The following is a 16,948-nucleotide window of genomic DNA, read 5'->3' on the forward strand; positions in this document are numbered from 1 at the left end:
GAAGTTAAACGAGTAGCCAAAGATAGTGACTTAGTTCTAGAAGAAGATGTGAAAGGTCCAGTGGATGAATTCTTAGCAGATAAAACGATAGACTTATCTATTAGATTGTTCACCGCTCCTGTAATTCCTAAGGTATTTTTTTTTTTCAGTCCGGCGCACCTTTATAGCATTAATTTAAGGAACTAATCAAATCCGTCTTTTTAGTCAATAGTAATTTAATACGAAAAAAGGCTCATCGAAATATAATGTCGCTACTGCCGCTCTTCAGAATTGATTAGCGGCAACACTATAGCGTTACCTATAGTAAGGGCCATACGGCTCCAATGTTTTATTATAATTTATTTCCCAGAGGCACTTAATATGGAAAAGGTCGTCGTATGAACTTCAGAGGGAGCTCATTGGTTTGAAAATTTGAAGTTCTAGTGCCCTTTTTAAGAGTCAAAAATGATCGGAGGGCAACTAGCCCCCCCCCACGTTCTTTTTTGGTAACCAAACGTTCTTTTTTGGTCTTTCAGGTAACCATTTTTTTAGAAATAGATCAAAGATCATATAGCAACTCTGGGGTCGATAGCAACTCTGGGTTCGACACAACCCCCCAGGGCCGAGGGGCAGGTGTTGTAAGTTATACCCTGAGGGCATATGTGATTCTTTTAGAAAGGATACTCGTATAAACTGCAAAAAGAGCTCATTAGGTTGTAAATTGCCCAGGGGCGGGCGTTGTCAGTTATTTCCTGGGGGCATGGGTGGTTCTTATAAAAGGGGTGAACGTATAAAATTTGGAGAGGGCTCATTTGATTGGAAACTGAAAGTTCTAGTTCACTTTTTAAGAGTCAAAAGAAATCAAAATGCCACTAGCCCCACCCCCCTCACGCACTATTCTCCTCAAGTTTATACGATAAAAATTCTGAGATAGCCATTCTGTTAAAAATCGTTCAAACATCAGATAATGAAAAATCTGGGGTCGAAACAGCCCCCAAGGGCCCAGGGGCAGGCGTTGGAAGTTATGGTCTGGTCGCATATATGGTTCTTATACAAAAGATGCTCGTACAAACATTAAAGAGGGATCATTTAATTGGGCATTGAAAGCTCTAGTTCACTTTTAAAGAGTCAAAAGAGACCAACGGGCAACTAGCCCCCCCCCCCGCCCTTTTTTCCTTAATCCCATCCGATAAAAAATTTGGAATACCCATTTTGTTAAAAATACTTCAAAAATCACAATAAAAACTCCGGAGTTGATACAAACCCCCAGAGCCCGGGGGCAAGGGTTTTAAGTTATGCATCGAGGGCATATAAGATTTTTATGTAAGGGGAGGTCTTATAAACTTCAGAGGTGGCTCATTTGATTGTAAATTGAAAGTTTAGTTTCCTTTTTGTGAGTCAAAAAGGATCGTCCAAACCCCCCCCCGGAATTTCTAGTGCCCTTTTTAATAGTCAAAAGTGATCCGAGGACCGCTAGTCCTCCCCTCAAGGCCCTTTTTCCCTAAATCCATCTTATCAAGACTTTGTGATAGCCATTTTGTTGAAAATAGTTTAAAGATCAAATAACAAAAACTCAGGGGTCATCACAGAGCCCGGGGGAAGTGTTATAAGTTATGCCCCTGGGCCAGATTATGTTTCTGTAAGGGGTCGTATAAACATCAGAGGAGGCTCATTTGATTGGAAATTGACATTTCTATTTACCTTTTTAAGAGTCATCAAAAGTGATCGTCGGGCATCTACCCCCCCCCCCCACCTCTTTTCCCCAAATGTATCCTATCAAAATTTTTGAGATGGCAGTTTTGTTTGAACTCTTCTTACGATCAGATGGCAAAACTTCGGGATCCACACCCCCCCCCCACACCAAAATCTGAGGAAGGGTTGTAAGGTATGCCCGGGGGCATACTTCGAATTGGACTGAAATGATTAGAGACTGAAAGTTCTAGTTCTCGTTTTATGAGTCAAAAGTTATCCGATGGCAACTAGCCTCTCTCCACCAACCCTAATGCCATAAGGCTCCATTTTTGTTTCTCCAGAGGCATTTCATATGCAAGGGGTGCTGTTATAAACTTCGGAGGGGACTCTTTCAATTAGAAATAAATATTTCTAGTGCCCTTTTTAAGAGTCAAACGTGTTTGCAGGGTATCAAGCCCCCCTCCCCTTTCCATGCCCTTTTTTCCTCAAGCGCATCCAATCAAAATTTTGAGATGGCCATTATGTCCGAAATAGTCAAGAGGTGAAGTTATTCAAATAATTATTCCTCGGGGTTGACAAAACCTCCCACTGCCTCCAGGTAATGGCTATAATTTATGCAAGCTGTCCATTGTTCGTATATAAGGTTTCACATATTCATATATAAGACTTCGGAAAAGCCTTATTCGATTTAAATTGAAAGTTCTAGCTCCATTTTTAAAAGTCAAGAATAATCAGACGGTAGGCAACCCCTCGGCTTTTTTTTCTAAATACTTCCGATCAAAATTTTGAGCTAGTCATTTTGTTCAAAATCTTCCAAATGTCAAATAACTATGGTTCTGGGTTTAAACCTCCCACCTCGGCCCTGGGGGAAAGGGCTGTAAGTTATACTAGCAGCTTATCGTTAACATATAAAGCTTCTATAGAAGACCTGGTCGTATAAAATTTGGAGGAACTTCATTCGATCGGAAATTGAAATTTATTGTCCCCCTTTTAAGAATCGAAAATGATCAAAAAGCAACACCCCTCCCCCCTTATGCCTTTTTCCCCCAAATGCATCTTATAAAATTTTTGAAATAGCCATTTTGTTCAAAATAGTCCTAAATTCAAATTCTTATAACTTAGGGGTTAGAAATCCTCTATAGCCCCCAGGGAAAGGATTTTAACTTGTGTAAGTTGCTCATTACTAGAATATAACTGTTTTGTCGAAGTGATGGTCGTATTAACTTTGGAGAGGGCTAATTTGATCGAAAATTGAAACTTTTAGTTCTTTTTAAGAGTCAAAAGTGGTCAATGGGCAATTAGCCCTCGCCCTACTTTCCCAGAGGGCATCCGGTAAAAATTTTGAGATAGACATTTTGTTGAAAATAGTTCAAAGGCCAAATAAATATGCTTTCGGGTTTGAGCCCTCCCACCCCAGCCCCGGGGTAATGGCTCTGAGTTGCGGAACTTGCTTATTGCTACTTTGATACTTTTTTTTTACTTTGATATCTTGTTTACGTAAATGCTTGCTTTACTTTGAAAATTAAATATAAAAAAACTGTTTTTTTTTTTTTTTTTAACTGAAAGTAAGAAGCGACATTAAAACTTAAAACGAACAGAAATTACTCCGTGTATGAAAGGGGCTGTTCCCTTCTCAACGCCCCGCTCTTTACGCTAAAGTTTGAGTCTTTCTCTCAATTCTACTTTATTAAAGAGTAAAAAAATCCTGCGTAAAGAGCGGGGCGTTGAGAAGGGAACGGCCTCTATTTAATTTCTGGACGTTTTTTAATTAATGCATGTTTGATTTTGGCTCTCCGCACATAAATTATTAAATTGAAATTTGCATATTAATTCTTTTTTTGGCTAAATGGCTTTCTCTTAGTTTTGATGAGACGATTTTGAGAAATAAGGGGTGGGGAAGGAGGCCTAGTTCCCATCCAATTTTTCGGTTACTTAAAAAGGCAACTAGAACTTACAATTTTTTAACGAACGTTTTTATTAGTAAAAAATATACGTAACTTCAGAATTAACCTACGTAACAAACTTCTATATTCTTATATTTTTATTATGTACTAGTTGTTGGGATGGCGCTTCGCGCCACCCCAAAACCAAGTTGGTGGGGGCGCTTCGCGACCCCCCCCCAAAAACCCCCCCGCGCGCGTAAGTCGGTACGCGCCATATTAGTTACGCGCCATTGTAGTTGTGTCCCTGTGTCCCACCTGTGAATATAGATAGATATATATATGTTTTTAACTACGTAAAACTTGCGAATATACAACATTCTTGGCTGTCCCATTGTCTGTGCATATAAATAGATTGTCAGGTTTACCAACTCTTGAACATGCAACATATAATTGTCCATGGGAAAAACAATCTGTATTCAGATCTATACCTCATTATTCTAATGATTGCCCTTGAGCTTTGTTGATGGTGATTGCTAATCGAACATTCCCTGTGCCCACCGGCGTCCCTGTTGTAGTTGTGTCCCTGTGTCCCGGTTGTCATTTATATTCCCTGTGTCCCGATCGTCATTTGTGCCCCGTTGTCCCAGTCTGTAATTTCTCTTTGAGTGTCGCGGTCGTCATTTATATTCCCTGTGTCCCGGTCGTCATTTGTGTCCCGGTGTCCTGGTATGTAATTTCTCTTTGAGTGTCCCGGTCGTCATTTATATTCCCTGTGTCCCGGTCGTCATTTGTGTCCCGGTGCTTTGTTGATGGTGATTGCTAATCGAACATTCCCTGTGTCCCGGTCGCTTTCTCTTTGAGTGTCCTTTTTTTAGTTTTTTTTCTTTTTCAGTTTTTAGTTTTTTTTTATTAGTTTTTAGTTTTTTTTTTCTTTTTAGTTTTTTTTATTAGTTTTTACTTTTTTTTCTTTTTAGTTTTTTTTGTAGTTTTTACTTTTTTTGTAGTTTTCTTTTTCTCCTTTATTTTTCAGTTTTTTTCCTTTTTTAGTTTTTTTTTCTTTTTAGTTTTTTTTGTAGTTTTTACCTTTTTTTAGTTTTTCAGTTTTTTTCTTTTTTAGTTTTTAGTTTTTTACCTTTTTTTTAGTTTTTTCTAGTTTCTTAGCTTTTTTAGTTTTTTTTTGTAGTTTTCACCTTTTTTAGTTTTTTTTCTTCTTTTGTAATCAAGGTTCAAACCTGGAACCTCTCGGACCTAGAACCTGAAACTTAACGCTCTACCAACTCAGCTACTTCGGCTTGATTAAATTCGTTTTTGAATTGGTATATGATGAAATAATTCAGACGTCATGTGCGGACAGTGACGTCACTCGACAGACAGACAACTTATTTTTATATATATAGATATGAGGGGGTTTGTCCCCTCGTTAATACCTCGCTCTTTACACTAAACCTTAAGTTTTGTCCCAACTCTTTAAGAATTACCCCTGAATCAGAAAATAGTTGAAATTACTAAAAATACTTTAGCATAAAGAGCGAGGTATTTAGGAGGAGAAGAACCCCTCATATGCGTAATAATCTCTGTTCGTTTAAAGTTTTAATGCTACTCTTTACTTTCAATTGAAAAAAAAATTTTCATGTTTATTGTTTCATTGTTTTTTTTTATAATAATGCTAGAAAATCCTGCGCCCTTTTCATTGAATTTCTCTTCCCCTATGACATATTCCTCCAATGAAAGATCCTCCCACATAGCCCCCGCCACTCAACCCCCCCCCCCCCCCAAAAAAAAATAAAAATTCCCCCTGAAAACGTCTGTACACTTCCCAATAACCATTACTGTATGTAAACACTGGTCAAAGTTTGTAACATGCAGCCCCTCCCCCGGGGACTATGGGAGAGTAAGTGATCCCCAAAGACATGGTCATTATGGTTTTCGACTATGCTGAACAAAACGGCTATCTCAAAATTTTGATCCGTTGACTTTGGGAAAAAATGAATGTGGGAGGAGGCCTAGGTGCCCTCCAATTTCTTTGGTCACTTAAAAAGGTTACTAGAACTTTTCATTTCCGTTAGAATGAGCCCTCTTGCGACATTCTAGGACTACTTGGTCGATACGATGACCCCTGGGAAAGAAAAAAAAAACGAACACGCACCCGTGATCTGTCTTCTGGCAAAAAATACGAAATTCTATATTTTTGTAGACAGGAATTTGAAATGTTTGCAATGGGGTTCTCTGATACGCTGAATGCGATGGTGTGATTTTCGTTAAGATTCTATGACTTTTAGGGGGTGTTTCCCCTATTTTCCAAAATAAGGCAAATTTTCTCAGGCTCGTAACTTTTGATGACACAGATTAAATTTGATGAAACTTGTATATTTAAAATCGGCATGAAAATTCGATTCTTTTTATGTCAGAAATCCGTTTTTTAGAGTTTCGTTTACTATTGAGCCGGGTCGCTCCTTACTACAGTTCTTACCACGAACTGTTTGATACTTTGGTACTTTGATACTAGTTTTGATTCTTTGATGAAAGATTGGTGTTGAAAAAAAAATTGATTTTGAAATAAGGCATTTTCTAAAAACTTGAAACTTTTTGCTGTCAAAAACGAACAAAAATTAATCTAAAAAACTTTCTGAAGCAGAAGGTTTTCAAAGAAAAGTAAAGGTTATATTAAACTTAGGATCAGCAGATACAAATCCATGTTAAAATTCAAACTAGAAACGACATGAAATTGCAATTAAAGAATAAATGAAATCCAAAACGAACAGAAATTAAATAAACAATAATAGCAAAAAAACCTACAACAAGTGCTAATATAAATAAATAAATTACAAGAAATTACTATTGAAGAGTAAATGAAACCCAAAAGGAATAGAAATTAAGAAAACAATCATAGGAAACAAACATTCAATAGGTACTAATTTAAATTAATAAATAAATATTAAAACGAGTGAAACTTAAATATTGGCGCTTTACTGGAAATTATATGTCTTGAACAGTCTTGGAAAGTACAAATACAATCAAACTGAATATTTGATATATGATACTATCAATTGTTGAAAGACAATCATTTCAAGATTTTAATTCGCTGTAATTTTTATTTCATTTTCAATGGTGTAATAACTGGAAAAGAAACTATTTGTTCTATAATTCGTTTTCAGTGAACTGGTAATGACGGAGTAGGCTTTAGACTTTTACAGTTAAGGAAGGGGGCAGTATCCAAACTTCTTATTTGTAGTGAAACTACGTTTGTCTTGAACAGTCTTGGAAAGAACTAATAAAATTAAACTTGATATATGATACATAATTATGTTAATTGCTGATAGCTCATCACTTCAAAATTTAATTCTATTCTAATTTTATATTTATTTTCAATGTTGTAATCTGTACAAAGGTTTCAGTACAAATATTTGTAACATAATTCGTTTTCGGTAAAGTGCCATTGACTTTTAGACTTTATAGGTTTTAGACTTTTATGAGAGGGATGCAAAACCCAAACTTTTGTTTGTAGTGATTTTTGTTCGTTTCAAGCTTCATTTGTATATACAATTTAAGTTTCACTCGTTTCAATATTTATTTATTCATTTATATTAGTACCTATTGTATGTTTGTTTGCTATGGTTTTCTTTTTTAATTTCTGTTCGTTTTGGGTTTCATTTATTCTTCAATAGTAATTTCTTGAAATTTATTCATTAGTATTAGTACTTGTTCCATGGTGTTTTGCTAAGATTGTTTATTTAATTTCCGTTCGTTTTTGGCTTCATCTGTTCTTTAATAGTAATTTCTGGTCGTTTCTAGTTTGAATTTTTAACAGGTATTTGTTTCTGCTGATCTTAGGCTTTAAATTGCCTTTACTTTTCTTTGAAAAAGTTCTTTTTTGGAGAGTATGTTTAATTAATGACTTAAAATAGTTATCCTGAGCGTATTTTTGCTTCCAGTCCATTCTAACTTTTCAGACCAATACATAAGCATGGATGTGTATCACAAAAATAATTAACTGACCACATGTTAGAATAGAATACATCCTTATGAAATAGAATAACTGTCAGCTAATATAAGCTTGTCAAATTTAAATCTTTAGTTCTAATGATTTAGATAAATGGGTAATATTCGCATATAAACTGTCAGACAAATCATTGTCATAGTGAATAGCCAATCGGAAACAATATGACATCATTTGCCTTTTGTGGCTGAGCTATTTCTACGGTTGAAAGAAAGGGTCGTCTAGGGTTTTTCTTTGGGGGGAATTATTTGTCTCCGGGGGGGCGGGGTACAAAGAAAAATTTTGAAGGACGAATCAAAAATTTTATGCATTTTACTACTTTTTTACAAGTCGGATCAAAATTTCGGGGGGGGGGGTCAAACCCAGTATCCCACCATGGATACATCCTTGGTTGTAAGTGTTCCCTAACGCTTATATTGCCTTGTTTTATTTGTAATAAAGTAAAGAGGTAGATTCCATTTTAAACCGTGCCAAAATTACTCAAGGTAAACTGAAGAATTTCGCCCACAGAGGTTATCTTTCTTGTTGTAGTACGCTTCTAGCTTTACGGAAACGCCGAGCATTGTGCTTGAACTGTTTTCTTCTCTGACCTTGAATTCTCAAACAAACAAAAAATAATAACGATAAATAAATATATATAAAAAAATTAGTCGTGCATATAAAGATTTTCTCAAAACAAAATATCCCAAAATTTTACCAAATGACTTAGTATTAAGAACTATCTTAATAAGCATAGATAAACACAGATCTAACCCTTGGGGGTGGGTCATGGCTCAATGGTTTATTTTAATCATATTCTTCTTTCCATTTTTCACACATGGCCCGCTACTTTTTTTTTCTAACCGCTGCAAAGGATAAAAACGTTGAAAATGAAAACTTACTAAGCCAAGGTGCCAAAAATTGGGTCGTTATTGGTCGTAAGCATATACTGATCTGCGATAAAGGAAACCTCGGTATTCTCTCGTTTGGTATCAATTAATTCAATTAAGATTGGTTTATGACAAGAGGAGTCAAAACTGTAAACCTTAATCTACTTCTCAAGGGATTCAAAGCTAGGGGCTTGTTAACCTAGAAATGATATTCTTACAGTACAAACCATATTACAGTTCAGATGGCTTTATGATAAGCGAATATAAAAATTTATATATAAAAATTTGTAAAATTACAAATTTTAAAAATTTGTAGGACTGAATGTTCACTTTTCTAGTCTTAGACAAAAAGGTATACAAGTAGGAGGGAAAAAGAGCAGACCATTCTTCCTTAAGTCTAGACGCCAGGGGGCTGAAATTCTGCTTGAAATTGTTTTTTTTTATATTATCCAAATACAAGTGTTGAATATTGATTTTCAGGTATTACTATTTGTGAAACACACTAAGTTTCTGAGTTCCCGTCATTTGAGAGTTGTATTTAAAAGAAAATGTTTCCGAGAATTGTTAGTAACAACTTTTTGTTAGTTAACAACTCGTTACCCTGGGCTAATAGAAAATCATATCAAACAGTTCGTGGTAACGAACTGTAGTAAGGAGCGACCCGGCTCAATGGTAAACAAAACTCTAAAAAACGGAATTTTGATACTAAAAGATATCAAAAGAATCGGAACAAGACAAGAGGCTATGTTCCACTTCTTTCAAAATCTTGTGGCATCATACACTAGGTCATTTAAGCTATCCAGCCCAGCAAGCCTTTGTCTGCCTCATCATACCGTAGACTCAATTAAGTTTGTGACAAATTTTTAGGAATATCGGATATTTGTTTGTTGTTTACATCAATATTAATTAAAAAGGGTTTGTTTTGTGACATTAAGAATTAACTTAATATAAAAAGGGTTTGCGATAGTGGCACAGTCACCTGCGGTAATAATTTGTTTTTTCTCACAAAATTTCTTAGAACTTCTTCTTTTGATAGCCTCGTTTTAGTTTTCATTTGTTTTTCTTCTATCAAATTAAGGTGTCGACTCAAAAGTGAGAACATATTTGTTAAATAGGATTCTAATTTCTTCTATTCATCTATTGATTTTAGATTTAATCTTGGATTTTTTTTTTTTTTTTGCCTATTTTCTCTACTGATTTTAGGAATGGAAAGAATCAGAGCCAGTTAGATCTTTACTACTACTGGGGGATTCTCGCGAACAGATTGAAAAATATTGGCCAAATTTTGATTATAATAAAATAAATGAAGACACCTTTGGCTCCGAAGAAATGAGATATGAGCTACTTTCTGACCTACTTGCAAACAGTCAATCCGCAACTCAGCTTCGGGAGATACTCAAGATGGTTAGCGAGTGGCCAAAGTTCACTCAAGAAAAATATCGGTAATATTGTTTAGATAATTTTAAGGCTACACATTATTTTTTTTCTAACTAATCTTAACATTCTTAGTCAAAGGATCGTCCAAAAAATATTTTTGGAAAAAAATCAGCTTCTTTTACCATATGTTTTCCAGCTGCATGGCATATGGAATTTGTAAACAGGAGTCGGGAGCTCCCTCATTCCCTGAATTATTAAAATCTAGTGCTCACTAAAAGAAGTTTGTTTCACATTATGACCCTTCATTCATCCTAGACTTGTTTGTATTTATGTAATGAGAGGCTTTCACTTAACAACCAGAGAGGATAAGAGTGTTTCCCTTCCCCCTAAATGGTACTAACTCTCTCCGTGGAATAATGAGCACATATTAAAAATCACCATCATATTCATTATTCGTTTAAATTTGACAGATAGAGAAAAAAAATCGCAAACTGTAACTAAAATCGTGTATCTGATACAACTGTGGCTCTCAACCCCTCTCCATCAAAGGACTATAGTATTTATACAAAAAGTGTCCGAAATACAATAAAAATTCAGATGGATAATTAACCGCTTCATTTGGTTCCAAAACTGTGTCGACTGACTTGTAAAGGACTGCCTGGTCTCGAATCTTGGTCAAAACAATATTGTTGATTTCGTGGACGTCTATATTTTTGGGTGCGAGAATCGCTCTTTCACTTAGCCATTTATTATTTTTATAATTTTTTAGAATATTCGGAAATACTTTTTCAATCAATTCATTTTTGGACGTCACTAAATTACAGAAATCAGCGGGTAGTTGTATACGTCCTGAAATTGAGTCTACTGGGAGCTTTTCGTTTCCAATTGCCAGCAATTGATCTGAAAATGTTTGACCAGAGTCATCGTTTTGCAATCGGACACGCATATTTGTAGTTAATTTTAATATTTTTACGTGTGCCCATAAATGAGAATTTTTCAGGCAAGCATTCATTTCGTCTGCAGGAGTTGATCTAGGTATTATAGGTAATGTTTGCCTGAAATCTCCCGCAAGCAATATTAATGTGCTGCCAAAGGGTTTCGACTTCCCTCTCAAATCTTTCAAGCATTGATCCAGAGCCTCGAGCGATTTTTTGTGTGCCATTGTGCACTCATCCCAAATAATAAGTTTGCATTGCTGCAATACTTTACCCATCCCAGATGATTTGGAAATATTGCACGTGGGAGTTTCTGTAGAATGCAAATTCAGAGGCAATTTCAAAGAGGATTGAGCAGTTCTTCCACTTTCTGTATCAGCAGCAAGCCTGATTTCTTGCTGTTCTTTTGATCCCTCGGCACGCTTTCTTTTCTTACTTTCTCTATCAGCAGTAAGCCTGATTTCTTGCTGTTTCTGTGATTCCTCGGCACGCCTTCTTTTTTCACTTTCTCTTTTAGCAGCAAGTCTGCTTTCGCGTTGCTCTGGTAGTTCCTCGGCACGCTTTCTGTTCTTTCTTTCTCTATCAGCCTCAAGCCTGTTTCCTTGCTGTTCTTTTGATTCCTCGGCACGCTTTCTTTTCTGACTTTCTCTATCAGCAGGAAGTTTTTTGGCATAGACTCTTTGAGCCTCTTCATCGGCTTTTGCCAGTGTAAGTTCATCAGTCATTTTAAACTTAAACATTAATAGATTTCTACGTGAACATATATGTCTTAAATATCTTTAATGACGTCACCGTCATAGCAAAAATGACGGCAAGCCTGATTTCTTGCTGTTCTTGTGATTCCTCGGCACGCTTTCTTTTCTTACTTTCTCTATCAGCAGCAAGCCTGACTTCTTGCTGTTTTTGTGATTCCTCGGCACGCCTTCTTTTTTCACTTTCTCTTTTAGCAGCAAGTCTGCTTTCGCGTTGCTCTGGTAGTTCCTCGGCACGCTTTCTGTTCTTTCTTTCTCTATCAGCCTCAAGCCTGTTTCCTTGCTGTTCTTTTGATTCCTCGGCACGCTTTCTTTTCTGACTTTCTCTATCAGCAGCAAGTTTTTTGGCATAGACTCTTTGAGCATCTTCATCGGCTTTTGCCATTGTAAGTTCATCAGTCATTTTAAACTTAAACATTAATAGATTTCTACGTGAACATATATGTTTTAAATATCTTTAATGACGTCACCGTCATAGCAAAAATACTACTACTACTACTACTAATAACTCGCTGCAGCACCAAGCCGCCTGAGGCCAACACAGCTACGCACGCTCCTCCTCCGACCTAATCTATTTAAAGCCTCCCTCTTTACACCCTCCCAGGAAGTTCCCATTTCCTTTAAATCCTTATTTATGACATCCTCCCAAACCAGACAAGGACGACCTGCTTTCCGTGTAGCCCCAGACGGTTGGCCAAAAAGGACAATCTTCGGTAATCTGTCATCCTTCATCCGTAGAACGTGGCCTAGCCATCTCAACCTTTCTTTCATTATAGCCCCAGAAAGCGGGATTGAACCACACTTTTCGTACAACCTACTGTTTGAAATACGGTCAGTCAGCCGGGTACACAGAACAATCCGTAGGCAATTTCTCTGGAAAACATCTAGTAAATTTTCATCTGCTTTTCGGAGTGTCCATGCTTCAGAGCCATATTTGACCACTGTCATCACTGTAGCTTCCAATATTCTAATCTTGGTTTGTAGGCTTATCTTTCTATTCTTCCAAACTTTTTTTAACTGTGAAAAAACACCCTGAGCTTTAGCTATTCTACTTTTAACATCTTCACTGCTTCCACCATCTTTACTAATAATACTACCAAGGTAACTGAAGCTCCCAACCTGATCAATCTTTTCGTTACCTAAGGTCACCTGTTCATCTTCACTTATTCCTAGCCTTAGTGACTTAGTCTTCTTAACATTAATTTTCAAGCCTATTTTAGCACCCTGAACTCGTAAAACCTCTAAAAATTCATTCATTTTGCTCACACTTTCATCTAATATGCTTAAATCATCAGCATAATCTAAGTCCAGGAGCGTTCTTCCTCCCCATTTGATTCCATGGTCTCCAATTGCCTTTCCTGTGCTCCTTAAGACGAAGTCCATCAAAATGATCCATATAAAGGGGGATAGAACACAACCCTGCTTAACTCCTGATTTAATACAAAACCAGTTGCTAACCTCATTTCCTACCTTAACCGCAGCAGTATTATTCTCGTACATAGCGCAAATCACTTTAATGTATTTTTCTGGTATACCATATAACGATAAGACCTTTGTTTACGCTGTTCTATCAACAGAATCGAAAGCTTGCTCATAATCGATAAAACTAAGGACCAAAGGTGTTTGACAACGAAGGGACTTCTCAATTATTAACCTAAGAGTGAAAACATGGTCGACACATCCTCTACCTTTTCTAAAACCGCATTGTTCTTCCCTTAAAACTTTGTCTACAGCATGTCTCAGTCTAAAAAGTATCATATTACTCAGTAATTTGCTACCTACAGAGACCAGACTAATGCCTCGATAATTACGACATTCACTCTTGTCACCTTTCTTATACAGTGGTTTAATTAAGGTTTTCCTAAAATCATTGGGTACTTCCCCTTTTTCAAAAATCATGTTCATAATCTTCAGTAGCTTATTCCTAACCTCAGAGCCACCATATTTAAGGAACTCATTAATCATACTATCAGCACCTGGGGCCTTATTATTTTTTAATCCTTCTAGTACTGTCGCTAATTCTTCCTCACTAAACAAATCTTCCTTCACATCCAAGGTATCACAAACTTTTTCATTTTCATCTATATCTTTTCCTGCAACTGTATCTCGGTTTAGCACATTCTCAAAATGTTCCACCCATCTTTCTTTAACTTTTTCCTTATCACTAATTGTGGCCCCATTTCTATCTTTAACTGGGACTAGTCCGGATCGGCTACTCCCTTTCAATTTATTAACATGCCAGTATAATATTTTACTATTATGCCGTCTAGCCGCATCTTCCAGATCCTCAGCAATTTTATCCATCGTCTCCATTTCACATCTCCTTAGTTCATATTTTAATGCTTTCTCCACTTTCTTTACATTCCTTTTGTTTTCATACGACCTATCGCTCAGATAATTCTTATACAAACCGCTTCTACTCTCTATTAAACCTAAAGCTTTTTCACTAATATTCCTAGTTGCTGTCTTAGCACTCTTCCCTAGGACACCATCAGCAACTTCACAAATTGTTTTTCTGAAATTATTCCATCCATCTTCCACATTGTCAAATTTTAAACCCTCAAGTTTAGTACTCAACTGTTCCTGGAGTTTTTTTTCTCAAATTTTCATCCTGAAGTCTACCAACATCATAACTTTCCGGGAGGGAGTTACCCTTCCGAAATTTCAGGTTTAAATTAACCTTAGACACTACTAGATGGTGATCTTTACTTTTAACATCAATAACGGCACTCCTATACACCCTAGTATCTTGTATTGATCCTGCTAGTCTTCTGTTTACAATAACATAATCAATAAGGTTTGCTGTCTTACCATCACGTGAATACCATGTCAACTTATGGGCCATTTTGTGATCAAACACCGTATTGGTTATAACTAGGTTGTTATACCTACAAAATTGCAAAAGCCTACAGCCATTACTGTTTTCTTTTCCTACACCAAATTTACCTAGGCTAGGATAGCAAAAATGACGACAACTAACTTCATGACGTCAGTCGACACAGAAACATGACGTCACCTGACAGACACACAGACAGACAACTTTTTTTTATATGTATAGATACTAGCTGTTGGGGTGGCGCTTCGCGCCACCCCAACACCTGGTTGGTGGGGGCGCTTCGCAACACCCCCCAAGCCCCCCCGCGCGCGTAAGTCGTTAAGCGCCATATTAGTTACGCGAGCTTTTTAGCTTTTTTAGTTTTTTATTAGTTTTTAGTTTTTTTTTCTTTTTAGTTTTTTTGTAGTTTTTACCTTTTTTTTAGTTTTTAATTTTTTTTTACTTATGTCCTGGTCGTCATTTATACTCCCTGTGTCCCGGTCGTCATTTGTGTCCCGGTGCTTTGTTGATGGTGATTGCTAATCGAACATTCCTTGTGTCCCGGTCGTCATTTATATTCCCTATGTGCCGGTGTCCCGGTCGTCATTTGTGTCCCGATGTCCCGGTCTGTAATTTCGTCAGTCGAAAACATGACGTCAGTCGACACAGAAACATGACGTCACCTGACAGACACACAGACAGACAACTTATTTTTATATATATAGATAAATAAGTTGTATGTATTTTTGTGTTGAGGGTTTGCATATGACGTCTGAAAAATAAAGAAGAAAAAGAAAACAAACTAAAATGTAAAAACTGGGAATTGCATAAATATTTCGAAATATTTTGACAATAGATTAAAGTAATTCGAAAACCTTAAAACAGATACTTAAATATTTGAGGTTTATTATAAATTGTTGAGCTTTAGCAAGCTTTGCACGTGAAGATTTTTCCAAATGTCAATGTTAGAATGAGCCAAAAGGCTTGCGGCTAAAGAACGCAAAACGGTGCAATTAGATGAAGATCAACCTGGACAGCGAGAGTCAAAATGTATCAAAATTGAAAATGATAGCGATGATGACTGGGTTTGGGATTTTGACTTGGATAAGGTCATCAATGCCTACCAGATTTTAGTTAAAAAAAAAAAACAAATGTAAAAACTGGGAATTGCATATCTATCTATATATATAAAAATAAGTTGTCTCTTTGTCGAGTGACGTCATGTTTGTGTGTCGACTGACGAAATTACAGACCGGGACATCGGGACACAAATGACGACCGGAACACCAAGACATAGGGAATATAAATGACGACCGGGACACTCAAAGAGAAAGCGACCGGGATACAAGGAATTTTCGATTAGCAATCACCATCAACAAAGCACCGGGACACAAATGACGACCGGGACACAGGGAATATAAATGACGACCAGGACACTCAAAGAGAAATTACCGACTGGGACACCGGAACAAAAATGACGACCGGGACAAAAATGACGACCAGGACACCGGGACTCTAAATTACGACCGCGACACTCAAAGAGAAATTACAGACTGGGACACCGGGACACAGGGAAACAACAACAACGGGGACGCCGAGGGGCACAGGGGGATATATAAATGACGACGGGGACACAGGGAATGTTCGATTAGCAATCACCATCAACGAAGCTCAAGGGCAATCATTAGAATAATGAGGTATAGATCTGAATACAGATTGTCTTTCTTATGGACAATTATATCTTGCTTGTTCAAGAGTCGGTAAACCTGACAATCTATTTATATGCACAGACAATGGGACAGCCAAGAATGTTGTATGTTCGCAAGTTTTACATAGTTAAATATCTTCTATATATATATAAAAATAAGTTGTCTGTCTGTGTGTCTGTCTGTGGATCAGGTGACGTCATGTTTCTGTGTTGACTGACGTCATGAAATTAGTTGTCGTCATTTTTGCTTTGACGGTGACGTCATTCAAGATATTTAAGACATATGTTCACGTAGAAATCTATTAATGTTTAAGTTTACAATGACTGATGAACTTACCATGGCAAAAGCCGATGAAGATGCTCAAAGAGTCTATGCCAAAAACTTGCTGCTGATAGAGAAAGTCAGAAAAGAAAGCGTGCCGAGGAATCAAAAGAACAGCAAGGAAACAGGCTTGAGGCTGATAGAGAAAGAAAGAACAGAAAGCGTGCCGAGGAATCAAAAGAACAGCAAGGAAACAGGCTTGAGGCTGATAGAGAAAGAAAGAACAGAAAGCGTGCCGAGGAATCAAAAGAACAGCAAGGAAACAGGCTTGAGGCTGATAGAGAAAAAAAGAACAGAAAGCGTGCCGAGGAACTACCAGAGCAACGCGGAAGCAGACTTGCTGCTAAAAGAGAAAGTGAAAAAAGAAGGCGTGCCGAGGAATTACAAGAACAGCAAGAAATCAGGCTTGCTGCTGATAGAGAAAATAAGAAAAGAAAGCGTGCCGAGGAATCACAAGAACAGCAAGAAATCAGGCTTGCTGCTGATAGAGAAAGTAAGAAAAGAAAGCGTGCCGAGGAATCAGAGCAACCTGAAAGTTATCGCCTGGCATTCAGGTACAACCCAGTCGATGATTATAGCTTGAGTAGATGTGTTCAAATCGGGACAATGTCTAAAATTT

The 16,948-nt window shown here is 37.0% G+C and overlaps 1 protein-coding gene across 1 annotated transcript in view; it reads left to right on the forward strand.

Annotated features, from left to right (window-relative positions):
• LOC136043748 (NBAS subunit of NRZ tethering complex-like) overlaps positions 1-9,862 on the forward strand; it is a gene marked incomplete at its 3' end in the record, with an annotated part of 153,175 nt that extends 143,313 nt beyond the window's left edge. The window contains 2 exon segments of the mRNA XM_065728669.1: positions 1-132; positions 9,624-9,862. Of these exon segments, the coding sequence (XP_065584741.1) occupies positions 1-132; positions 9,624-9,862 (371 nt within the window).
• Between the last annotated feature and the right edge of the window lie 7,086 nt (positions 9,863-16,948).

Source organism: Artemia franciscana, unplaced genomic scaffold (assembly GCF_032884065.1).
Source record: "Artemia franciscana unplaced genomic scaffold, ASM3288406v1 Scaffold_923, whole genome shotgun sequence".
Lineage (NCBI taxonomy): Eukaryota > Metazoa > Arthropoda > Branchiopoda > Anostraca > Artemiidae > Artemia > Artemia franciscana.